Consider the following 12,461-nt stretch of genomic DNA (forward strand, 5'->3'; position numbering starts at 1 on the left):
ACCCGGCTTCAAATGGTTGATCCTTATAGAGAGAGAGTCACTGCTTCTATCAGTGACATGGCAGAGAAACCACTGCCACCCCTTGGGAAGTTAAAACCCAGCAAGTCCCAGAGGGCTGTATCCGGAGACTCGGCCCCCTGGGTGGGGTCAGGAGGGCTCTGCACTAAGGGCAGCCCCTCCCTCCGCCGTTGACTTTGGCAGAGGTGGTATCAACTGAAGGGGTAGTTTCCCTGGAAACCAAGCACCCACCTGAGAGTTAGTCCCCAGACCTCCACCCCACCCTCCTCCAAAAGAAGCCTTGTACGTTTTAATTATCTTAGGAGGTATGGTTCAGCCTTCCATGTAATTGGACAGATGAGATAAATGCATGAAAAAGACATGAGCAGGAGCACGTAGGAGCAGGTGTGTAACTGGCAGAGGCAGCTGAACACAGAGCTCCCCACGCCGGCTCTGGGGACAGGCTGCTGGGCTTCCACAGCCGCCTAGGGCACTGTGGGTTGCAGTCAGGATTTGAAGCAGGAGACGGAGGCAGCTTATGGCAGGTAGAGGGTCCAGCAAAGCCCATCAGCATTGTAGGAAATATTCTCAACCATTCGTGTCAGTGACCTGTTAGCTTAAGAACCATTCTGCCTTTTAACTTTCCTCGTGTGTCTGTGTGTTTTGAAAATGTATCTGGGGACTAGGTCCTCGAGACTAGCTAGGTCTTTGCTACTCACTGTCTCCCCTCCCCTGTTCTGCCAGCAGGATATTTTTTTTTAAAAAAGCATGCACCCAAAAAAGAAGCCCTGCGAGATTATCAAGTTTGGTGACGGGCTATGGAAACAGGACTTCAGAATTAGTTGGGTGCTTCTTAAACATTCAGGTGCCCGGGCCGCACGGGAGACCCACTGAGTCAGAACTGGGAGGAGGAGCATAAGCCTTTCATTCCAAGCTCCTTGAGTTACTGGCGTGCAGCTGCGGTTGCACCCCTGAACCCCCTTTCCAGAGGCCTTTCCCGAACACTGGTGTGGAGCAGGCCTGGAAGGAACCCGGCCTCTCAATCCCAGTTCCGGGCCTTTAGGGTGCCCTGTACAATGGGGTGAGATTTCTCCTAGTTCTCGGAGATTTACTGAATCCCAGCTTTCCTTCGTAAGGGAGGAGAGGTAAGAAAGCAGGTGTTTTTTGAGAAACTGAAGGGCCCTGTCTTTGTTTCTTTGTTTTTAAACTATTCTGTCTCTCCATTTACTGCTCTGAAAAACTTAAGAACTTTTGTTGGTGTGCCTCTCTGGTTTCTTTTCGTTTTCCCCTGTTGAGGCTCGAGTGTGCTAATACTCACCTTCCCAAACTGGAAGTATGGGGACTCGAAATTGATCTTCTGCCTCCTCTGGCGGGTCTGGGGGTGTCGGGTTGAGAAGGTCAGGTCGGCAGAGTCGTTGAAGAGGCTGCCCAGTGTAGACGTAGCTACGGGCCTCCGCTCACATCTGATGGAAAGGGAGGATCCAGGAGGTCTTCTGTGGCCTGTGGGGATGAGATACAGGCTTACCTGAAAATTGTTAGACGATGAAATATTTCCCAAAAAGTAATGTAAGATTGTTATGTACCCAACATTCCAACATAAGATTTTTAACATTTGCCATATTCGCATTAGATTCTATCTTTTTTTAACATACAGTCCCTCTTTGTAAGTCCTGGCATCCCTAGGACTTACCTTCTTTGTGTTGTAAATTGATGCTTCAGTAAGAATATCTGAGGACAGTATATTTTTAGGGAAATACTATATTATAAGGAGAGCTCTCTGGTATTAAAAACAATCCGTGTCCTCTTGGAGCCGGTGTTGAGACTGACTTAACACCCTGCCTGACTTGTGCTAGTGGAACTTGGCTGAGGGGCGTCTGCACTCGCTTGAGGAGCCCCCTGCTCTCCACGGAAAATCTGTCAATGATGTCAGGGGACCGAGTCAGCTGTGACCCCACCCCCTGGCTGCGGGGTCGGGGAGCTCCCGGAACCCCCGGCTGTGCCCTGCCCACCTCTGCAGCGCCTGACCTGTGCCCGCAGGTGACCCACAACCAGGAGAATGTGTTCGACCTGCAGTGGTTGGAGCTCCCGGACGTGGCCCCGGAGGAGCTGGAGGCCCTGTCGAGGAACATGGTCTTTCACCTCAGGCGGCTCATCGACGAGAGGGACGAGTGCACGGAGGTGCGTCTGCGGGTGGGTGGTGGGCTGGCAGGTCCGGGAGGGACGCCTGGGCCCTGGCCACGCGGCCACCCTCCTCTTCCTGACTCTTCGTCTCAAGCCTGCTGCCCCCTGGTCCTGTCTCTCTGGTTTCGGGGGGGTGGGGGGCGGGAGCCGGGCACTTTCCCTGCAGCCCACGGTCACCTCCGAGAGCCCCGTGGGAAGGTAGTTGTTCATCGAACATGGAGCTCAGAGACCCTCCTTGTTCACATGCTCCTTTTTACATCCCGTTACTCCTGCTTCCTCCTGGTTTCTCAGTCTCGGCCGACGCCACTCACTTTCTTCCTGTCCGCTGACCACTGTGCCCCAAGTTCGGGTGCAAGCGCTCCTTCCCTTCCCCCGCCCGCCCCGCTGCAGCTGATCGTGGACCTCACCCAGGAGCGGGACTACCTCCAGGCCCAGCACCTGCCCAGCCCCCTCAAGTCCTCCAGCGCCGAGTCCACGCCGAGCCCCACCAGTAGCCTCTCCAGCGAGGACAAGCAGCACCTGGCCGTGGAGCTGGCGGACACCAAGGCCAGGCTGCGCCGCGTCAGGCAGGAGCTGTGAGTCCTCCGGTCGGCTGGGCTGTTTGTTCTGCTCTTGCGCTGCGTGTCACAGACACCCGTTTCTAGCACGTGTGGTGCAGCGAACAGGAGAGCTCTGACTCGGGCCCTGTAGCGTCAGCTGGGCTCTGCCCTGAGCGCCAGCAGCGACCCTCCCTGGGCCTGCGCGACCCTCCCCGGGCCTGCGCGAGGAACCTCCCCGGGCCTGCGCGACCCTCCCCGGGCCTGTCCTACCAGGTCTCTAGGGCTGCTGCCAGTCCGTGCTCAGGCCGTCTGGGCGTAGATGACCACCCACTGGTATGGTTTTGGGCTGGAGGGAGGATGTGGCTCGCCCCTGTCTGGTGAGCCGGCCTCGTTGCCTGCAGCTGGTGAATATGCCACTTTGCCCATCGCCTCAGAAGCTGCAGCCGGGGTCTCCTTACCTCTCTGTGCCCCCAGAGGGAAACCCACTGCCCAATGGATGCAGTTTGAGGGTGGGCATTGAAAAGTTAAAAATGGAAAAGACTTGGAGTCAGGAACATTTCCGCAACCCCCACATGCCAGTTCCCCTCCTCATCCCCAGAAACGCAGTTCCCTTTCCTTTTCCTGCTGGGGGCTTGCAGGGTGGCGGGCCGCTCCGCTGCTTGCCAAGTAAGCCTTTTCACCACACTCGCTCCGAATCGCCCCCAGGGAGGAGAAGACAGAGCAGCTTGTGGACACCAGGCATGAGGTAGATCAGCTGGTGCTGGAGCTGCAGAAAGTCAAGCAGGAGGTGAGCAGGAAGGCCTGTCTGTGTGTCCGCGTGTGTTGAGGGGACGGGGTGGCTGGGACTCCCCAGCAGCTGTGGCCCAGGGGTTCGGGAATGCAACGGTGGGAGCTTCCAGCAAAGGCTTCTGTTTCCTTCCTGCTCAGCGTAACACTGCCCGAGAGCCGGTTGTCCTGAGAACGGCTGAGAGGGTGACTGTTTCTTAGTGACAGCGAGCGGGGACCCCACGCGGTGGCCTGCACGTGGAGCCCCTCGGCCACCGAGATGTCCTGGAAACGCTGTGCTTCAGAGACTTGACCCTCTCTTCCCTCCCCAGAGGGGTGCCCTAAGCTAGGCTCCCCTGTCTTTGCCTGTCTCCCAGAATATCCAGCTGGCGGCTGACGCCCGGTCTGCTCGTGCCTATCGCGATGAGCTCGATTCCCTGAGGGAGAAGGCGAACCGTGTGGAGAGGCTGGAGATGGAGCTGGTGCGCTGCCGGGAGAAGCTGCACGATGTGGACTTCTACAAGGCCCGCATGGAGGTACGCGCCCAGCCTCCGGGTAGATGCAGGGGAGGGTGTCGGGGCTGAAGGGGGCCCAGAGACCAGGATCCAGGTGGGGTCACTGATGCTTTACCCACCAATCCTGACTGCCTCGCATCAGCTGTAGGTTCCTGGACTCTCTTTTCTGAGAAATGAAGTATTTTGTCCCCGTTGCCAATCTTGGGGTTTGGAGATGGTTCTAACTAGCGGGGTGAGATCAGGATGTCAGGACGTACTGAGTAGCCTGTTTGACGGTAAGAAATAATCCCCAAGTCTTTTCTCGCCACCTAGGTGGCTTTTGAAGGGCTTGAACGCAGGTCGCAGGGGCCCTGTGTTGCCCTCTCCCTGCTCAAGGCCTCCTGCCCAGCTGCTGGCAGGCGTGCTTGGGGATGGCTGTTTGGCCCTGACATGCTCCTGGGCTGGGCGGAGGTGGGATGGGGCAGGCTGTGCTCCAGGGCCCGTTAGTTCCTCAGACCTACTTAAGGAGCGTTTGTTCGCTGAGGAATGTTAGTGGCACATTGGAGTCGGTGCATTGTCCTTGCAAACCACCTGCAGACGTGCCATCCGCCCTGCTTAGCCAGAGGCTTCGTGTGGACCTAGAGCCCTGAGGGCAGGGCCTGGGTCCTACCTGACTACTCGGGGAAGAAGCATGAGTTTTTGTCTCTTCTGGAACAAGACAGTGTTAGGTGTGACGGGCAGTAGGGCAGAGAGAGGAGCACGGTCGTGCTCTCGAGCTGGCTCACGGCTGTGGACAGCCATCGTGCAGGGACGCTCCTCTGCGTACAGGGGGGGTGACAGGCAGCGCAGGTGCCCTCCCCCGGAGCCTGTCCAGTCTCACCGCTGAGAAACAGCTGCATGTCACAGAAGGAAGAATGCATTGGTGCCACGTGGGAGGAGAGTTAAAGGACGGGGATTCAGGGAGAGGGCGAGGTTAATTTTGGTTAGAATAATATGGAACACAAATTTCCATGTTTTGTTTTTAAACTTCTGGTGGCTTTCATGTGGGTCCTAGTCTAGTTTACATAAGGATTAAAACAGCAAGGAGAGGAAAGCGGCGTGGGCACCCCTAGGTACAGTGGGACTATGTGGGGTGGATGCACGGGGTGGTCCTTGACTTGCTTTTGCAAAGCATGGTCTCACCTCACTGCTGTCAGGGCACGGGGGTTGCTGTCCAGAGGGCCGCGTGGGAGGAGGACAAAGGCAGAAAGATTGCCTGGGAGATTCTTGTTGTCCCGTGGTTTGTTATGGTCTGAAATTCCTAACACTGAGGACAGGTGCATTGGTGCCGTTTGCGTCCTGGGTAAAGATAAGGTGGGCCTGTCTCCGCTCCTCTCTGGGATTTATAGCTTCCTGGTCTGTGCTGGCTCTGAAAGAAACAGTAGTCTGAGAGGCAGAGACATAGCAGGGCACGGTCCTAGCTGCCACACCAACTTTGTGGGTGTTGGGCAAGTCTTGTCCCCATCTGTGAAAGGAGGAGTGGCCTGGGCGTCTCTGAGACCCTTGTACTCTGGTGTCTCGTGACACAGGAGCACGTTTCCAATGAGCTTACGCTAGCAAGCCCCTCTCCACAGAGATGGGGGCCCCTGGAACCAATCCATGCAGTGATTGCTGGGTTGTTGGCAAGGCAGTCAGGAGCTGGGTTAATGATCAGTCCTGGGTTGCGGTGCACACACACATCACATTCTTATGATATCCCTCCGCAGTGCCCAGGTTCAGGAGGGGAGATGGGCTATGGTTTGGTCTGCCCTGCCCGTCCGGCTGGGCCTGGGGAATGGGGCCCCAGCTCGACTTCCTCCCTGGCCAAGCCTCTCTGACCCCAGGCAGGGTCGCTCACCTGCGCTCTGGGGTTCCAACAGCTCTCCCCACAGAGTGCAGTTCATGAAGTCAGAAACTACATCTCTGTCATCTTCAGCAGGGGGAGGTGCTCAAGATACATTTGTTGATTTGAGTCCCATCCTTAGGATCCTCAAGATGCTCTCACCTTTAGTTTTTATTTTTCACCTTTAATTAAAAAGAAAATCAAACCCTTCCCACTCTCCCCTGACCCTCTCGAGCTACCCTGGTCCCTCTCCGAGCCTGTTTGAAAGGAGAGAACACCAGCTGTGCCCTTCATTGCCTCACCTTCTAACCCACTCCTCCAGGTCTGCCTCTACCTCTGGTCGCCTGAAACCATGCTTGAGAATCAGGGCCCACGACTCCTGTGCCAGTCCGGTGGGCACTTCCCAGCCTCCCTCGCCCACCCTCTCTGTGAGCTCGGACACCACCACCCTCCACCCCTCACTCACCTGGCTTTCCTGAGTCCCGAACTTCATCTTCTTGGGCCCATGCGGGTGGTGGTCACCTTGCTCTGCTTCTACCATCTGGCCTTTCTCCATTATGTCTTCTCTGCCTTCTGCCTCTTCTTTAGCTGGCACGTACAGACTAACAGGTCCCAAATCTTCATCCCTGGGCTGGGCTTCTCCCGCACTCCAGACCTCAGTCTGTGTTAAGGTCAGCGTGTCCAAATCCAGTGTCTCTCCCTCCTTCCAACCCGCCCATACTGTCTCTAGACTGGACTCACCATCCACCGAGGCAGGTACTCAAGCCAGAGCCGGCTCGGCCTTGATTCTTCTTTCTCCTCCACCTCCTCCTGCAGCCCCAGGTGCTCTCCATCCTCCAGAGCCCATTTCCCCACCTCCCAGCCTGTCCCTGGCCGAGGCAGATGTTTGGAGAGTGAGTCCCAATGTCCAGCCGGCCTTCTGCATTGTTGCTTGTTCACATTATTCCAGTGCCTGCGCAGGAATAACATTATCTTTATTCCAGAATGCCCTCCACAAGCATCTGAGTTGGCCATTCTGCCCCAACCTCTTTTCGTTCACATCCACCTGGGCTGCTGCCAGAGTGACCTTTCTAAGAGCTCCTCAGGCACCTCCCCGTTGCTCTTGGGATAAAGTCCACACTCCACGCCTTCTTCTGACACCCACTCTGGTCCCCGTGGAACTCTCTGCTCTGGCCAAACCGAGTCCCCTTCAGGTCCGCTGGTGCCCCCTGAGGCCCCTCGGCCCAGCGCATCTCCCAGGCACAGGGAGGCCCGGTGAGGGGTGGGCAGGCCAAGCTCTGCGGGCTGCATCCCCAGCCCCGCCCCCCATTCCTTTAGGCCCCTTCTTACCCCCAGGCAGACTCATCGCGTGGTGTCGTAATGATGCATCCCCTGTTTCCCACCCACACCGGGAGCTCCTTGAAGACGGGATCTGTGCCTTCCTGACCTTGAGTCTGAGTCCTTGGTGCCCACATTGTCCAGCTCAGAGATGGCCAAACTTCCATCAGTCCCGGGGCGGTGTCCGACCCACCGTCAGCTCTTACAAGTGAAGTGTTATTGGAACACAGCCACGCCTGCTCATTCACACGGCCCGTGGCTGCCTTTGAACTGTGCCTGCAGAGCTGAGTAGTCGTGACAGACTTAGGACCCGAGAAGCCAGAAATATTTACTCTCTGGCCCTTTACAGACCCACGATCTGGCCCACAGTAGGTGCAGTGAGGTTTTAAATGAGCAGCAATAACTGTGTGTTTATGCAGCTTTTTCCACACACCAGGAACTAACTGTGTTAAGCTCAAACCGTATCACCACATTTAAGCCTCCTGATGGCCTGGTGAGGTTGAGCAGCCAGCGTTAGGTCCTCTGATTTTTTCAGGTAACGAAACTGAGAATAAATTAATAACTTGCCCAGCATCGCAGTCGGTGAAGAGGTGGACCAAGGTGGCGCTGAAATGCCTCTCTCCACCTCTGGGACCCCAGCCTTGCCGAGGAAGGAGGAAATAAAAGGGGTGGGGTCACGCAGACAAAAGGGGTGCAGGGGAGGGGAGCCGGGGGAGAGGGTGATGGCAGCCACTGCCTCAGACGCCATGGGGGGTAGAGGGACGCCCAGCCTCTGGCAGTTCATGTCAGCACCTGGACATCACATTGTAAGCCGAGAATGTTGAAATGCAGGGAACTAAGATCACCTTGCGCAGGGAGACTCTGTTCCCACTTGGGACTCTGTGTTTCCTAATGACTTTTAAGGAGTTTTGATAAAATTCGGTAGAAGAAGAAGTTAGAGCAGGACAGACCTGATGCTTGGTTTATGGTTCAGTCCACCACGCTCCTCGAATCAGAAATTTAAAAGCAGGCTGGTCCTCTATGAAGCTTAAGGGGCTGCAGCGGAACCAGACGGAGGTTAGCGAGGGGCTTGGGTGCTGTGGTCCCAAGTGCAGGGGGCAGGAGCCCGTTGTTTCTTTGGTTCTGTCCCACCTCCTGGAGTTTGGTGCTTTTGTTAGCCTGTCGCTTGGTGATGCTCGGTGAGTACTGCCCTGAACAGTGCCTCACAGGGGCGTGACAAGGTGGTGGTAACGGCAGCCGACCTGCTTACTGGGCCTCGGGCCCCGTGCACGGACTACTTCACGTGTGCTATCTCCTCTGATCCCCATCTCAGCCCTGTTTTCGTGCCCAGCAGAGGACGAGGGATCGGTGGTTGAGAGACATGCGTTTGCTTCAGGCCCCACAGCTGGTAGCGCACGTGGCGGGCGGGGGACCGGGGCCATCGGCCCACTTTCCCAGTCACTGCTCCTGGTCATCACGTAGACGAGCAGGGGCAGCTCTCGAGCCATTTGGGGACCAGCCGTCAGGCCTGGCCTGTGATTTCCTAAACGTGGCCCCTCAGCTGATTGCCGGGCTGGGTCAGGCCTTTAAATAGCCACCTGATTCAGTTGGGGTCAGGTCCTTAGGGGCGGGCTGGCCTCGGGTAGCTTCCCAGAGGCAAGGAGGCGGGCGTCTCCCTGGGGGCCGAGCCCTGGGCTTCCCGAGGGAGCTTGGGCTCACTTTCTTGCAGATCTGGCTTCTCACTTCTGAGGCAGTGAGGTGTGCAAGGCTGGTTATTTCTGTTGCCTAATATATGGTGGAAGTTGATACCACCAGAAAATTGAGATGTTTTTGAATAGTATTGATAGTTAGAAGTCATCCTACCCAGTGCTATATTCTGCTCCTGGTCACCTTTGTCTGTCCCTGCCTGTTGGAAATCTCTGAGGCCTTCAAGGCCCACCTCGCATGCCACCTGTACTTCCCCCTCATGGCATGATTCAGCTGACAGGTGTTCACTGAACACTTCCCTGAGGCCCACAAGAGAAGTGGAATAGTCCTGCCCCCAGGAGTTCACAGTCTGGGGGAGAAGGACAGGCTAGTTCACCATTGCCTCACAGCATACCCAGGGTGCTCTGGGAGCCCAAGTACCTGGCTCAGCAGGTGGGACAGAGAGAATCTGCCACCACTTCTCAGAGGGGCCAACTCAGGCTGGGCTTTGGAGGTTGAATAGGAGTTGGTCGTGAGGATGAAGGGGTGGCCTGTGCTGTGGGAGCTCAGGGCTGGGAGTGCTGGTGTGTAGACCTGTTGGAATGCCAGGTGAGAACAGTGGGGACGGGACGGTGGCCAGAGAGGGGGGGACCAGGTCTTCTTCCTGCTTGAAACCCCTCTGTTTGCTGTGGCTCACACTGTTATTGATATTCTGGGCCTCTTATCCACACGAGCCCCTTGAGGATGGGCTGCAGGCAGCTTGAGGGTGGCGGAGAGAGCACAGATCTGGAACTCTCTGGCCCACGTTCGAGTCCCAGCTTCACCCCTTGCTGGCTTTGTGACTTTGGGCTGATTCCTTAAGTTACCCAAATCAGCCTCTTCCTCCGTAGGAAGGCACTGTTCCTACCTCCCCCAAGGGCCATTGTGAAGAGTGAGTGGGGCAGGGACAGGCACACAGCGGACATCATCTCCAGCAGAGAGAGGGCGCCAGGGAATTTAGAATTTCAATGATTATACCTTTTATGGCTGCCGGGCTTTGATCAGAACTATGTCCGCTGACCGGAAGGCTTGCAGTTTTCCCTCTACCAAGTATCTTGGATTCTGGCCTTTGCAGGGCGAATGAACGGGTGGTGGATAAGCAGAGCTCCCAGCCCAGCTCCCAGCTGTTAGAACCCAAAAGCCGGGGGCAAGCCTCAGAACACTGCCCACCGGGAGAAACGGACACGTTCCCCTGTGCGCACGTTCACCAGCTGAAGGCGTTCAAGGGAATCTCATTCCCCCCGAGGTGCTGGAAGAACTCTGGGGAGAGGAGAAACCGAGAAGCCCCTTAACCGGTGGGGGAGGGGAGCAGAGATGAGGTGAAAGCTCTGAATCGCTTGTGTGTGCTGGGCTGCGTGCACGGGACCAAGAGTTCCTCGGACCCCTTGCCTGTGAGGGACCCTGCAAGGGAACAGCCATCATATTCTACACCCGGCACGTGCCCGGCACACAGGAGGCCTGGGGGCTTACTTATGGGGTTCACAGTCTTAAAGACTCCCTGTTTCCAGGACATCGCTGAGACCTGTTGTTTTTCCAAGAGTATGTTCACATACGAGCTGTGCATTGAACGAAAGCTTGTCTGAATAGCTGTTTTTCCCGAAGACCCTGATCAGTGGAATGAATGTTGAATTGAGAGGACTAGACTCAGTCCTTGAACCTGGGACAGACTCTTAGCCCCACCCCTTCCTTGTTAAGGAAATGGAGGCCCAGCGAGGTCCCGGATCTGTCAGTGGAGTCCACTTGTCCGACCAGACCAGGTTATAGATGTCACATGCCTTTGCACTGTGGCCGGCCTAGGAAAAGTTACCTTCCCGGACTTAAATATTTTCTTTCAGTCGAGAAAGTCCATTTGGCCTGACCCAGTGAAAAAGGTGGAGGTGCTCAAAAGTGGAGACGAAACTCTCGCAGCAGCAATCTTATCCCTGGATTGTTTGTTTTGGTCCAGAGGCCTGGAGGAGCTCTGTTCTCAGAGCCCCGTCCTCCTGAACCAGGTGCCTTTATCTGATGGTGCTCATGTCTGTTTTTGCTGCCCAGGAGCTGAGAGAAGATAATATCATTTTAATTGAAACCAAGGCCATGCTGGAGGAACAGCTGACTGCCGCTCGAGCCCGGGGCGATAAAGTGCACGAGCTGGAGAAAGAGAACCTGCAGCTGAAATCAAAGCTTCACGACCTGGAATTGGTATTGCAGGCTGTTGTCGCTCAGATCTGTCTAAACAGATTGGGGAGGTTTCGGGTTTGTGCTGCGCCCCTCTCTGGCTTTTCTGTCACTGGGTTTGGTGCCACTGCCGACACAGTAACTCGCTGACTGCAGAGAGTAGCTCGCTCAGCTCAGCGGGCTGGGGTGGGCACCACTGAACGCCTACAGATGGATAGGACGGTACCTCTGGGTTGCTTTTCTGTACAGATGAGCTAATGTGTGTGTCTTCTGCAAGAAGGGTCTCTGCTGGCTTTTATGGTGTGGGCTGAGCTGTGATTTGTGAGTTTCTTTACAGGCTTCTCAAGGCATGTTAGGTGCCCTAGAGCCTCGAAGCCACCTGTCACCATGGTACTTGCTCTAAAGCCCTGGGCCGTTAAGTCACTTTGTTCAGACAGCATTCAGTTAGAGACCTCGGCTCTCTTATCACCTCCGTTGCCAGTCAGGGTATCTTTCAGTGGCTGTAACTCTCACAGCTGCGCCCTGTGTTGGACTCATTTCTGTGCAGGGAAGTGAGCAGGTGCCTGGGGTCCATTCATCCTCGGGGAATGAGGGTGGATGCACGGGGGCCGGGGCCTGTCCAGAGGGGCCCCCCGGCCACGATCTCACTCCGTCCTTCTTCCTGCACTAGGACCGGGACACGGATAAGAAGCGAATAGAGGAGCTGCTGGAAGAAAACATGGTCCTCGAGATTGCCCAGAAGCAGAGCATGAATGAATCCGCCCACCTCGGCTGGGAGCTGGAGCAGCTGTCCAAGAATGCAGACCTGTCCGACGGTAGGTAGCGCCCGGTGCCTGGGAGCCAGTGTGGCTGAGGCCGCTTCCTCATCCAAGGAGCGGAGCCCTCAGCTCTAAATCTTCCATGTCAGGCCATCCATTCACCCCAAGTAAGTAGGATTTCCTTCAAGTGCCATTTGGAACTGTTTCATTACCCTTCTCCCCAGGGAGAACATGAGGGGTCTGGCAGCCTTGATGTCAGGACATGAAACACAAATCAAGTGTTGCCAGGTTTCCCATTTCCCATATGGACGGTCCCAGGAGCTTCCAGATTACAGCACGCTGACACCGGAGGACATCATAGGCCTGTCTGTGGATGGCTGAAAGCTCTGGATGGCAGGAGACGTCCCCAGTGGTCACTGATCCCCACTAGAAATGTACCTTGGGCATTATTTCCTCCATTCATTTGCATAATTGGGCAAGACGGGTGCAGTCTGTTCTCTGTCTCTCTGGGTGGGAGCTGCTAAGAGGCTGCTTCTCACAGGACCCAGGCCTCTTCTTTTCCCTCCTGTGCTTGCACCGCTGCCCCTGCGCAGACAGATGGGGTGTCGGCCAGGGGAAAGTGGGTGGGGCAGCAGTCAGCACCGCAGCAGGAAGCTTCGGCGCCCAGCAAACAATAAGCCAGTTCCTG

General features: G+C 56.1%; 1 protein-coding gene across 14 annotated transcripts in view; it reads left to right on the plus strand.

The window, feature by feature from the left end:
* CCDC88C (coiled-coil domain containing 88C) overlaps positions 1-12,461 on the plus strand; it is a 125,218-nt gene that overhangs the window by 66,307 nt on the left and 46,450 nt on the right. For 12 of the 14 annotated variants that reach the window (XR_014260946.1, XR_014260947.1, XM_082451153.1 and 9 more), the window contains 6 exons: positions 2,035-2,175; positions 2,470-2,753; positions 3,423-3,504; positions 3,860-4,018; positions 10,893-11,039; positions 11,686-11,830. Coding sequence is in view for 12 of the 14 variants with exons in the window: in XM_082451153.1 (XP_082307279.1) it covers positions 2,035-2,175; positions 2,470-2,753; positions 3,423-3,504; positions 3,860-4,018; positions 10,893-11,039; positions 11,686-11,830 (958 nt within the window). In the remaining 2 variants the exon portion in view is untranslated. The remainder of the gene's footprint in view (positions 1-2,034; positions 2,176-2,469; positions 2,754-3,422; positions 3,505-3,859; positions 4,019-10,892; positions 11,040-11,685; positions 11,831-12,461) is intronic. The other 2 variants (XM_082451159.1, XM_082451157.1) reach the window with 1 other exon arrangement.

Source organism: Balaenoptera physalus, assembly GCF_965194825.1.
Source record: "Balaenoptera physalus genome assembly, chromosome: 2".
Classification (NCBI taxonomy): domain Eukaryota; kingdom Metazoa; phylum Chordata; class Mammalia; order Artiodactyla; family Balaenopteridae; genus Balaenoptera; species Balaenoptera physalus.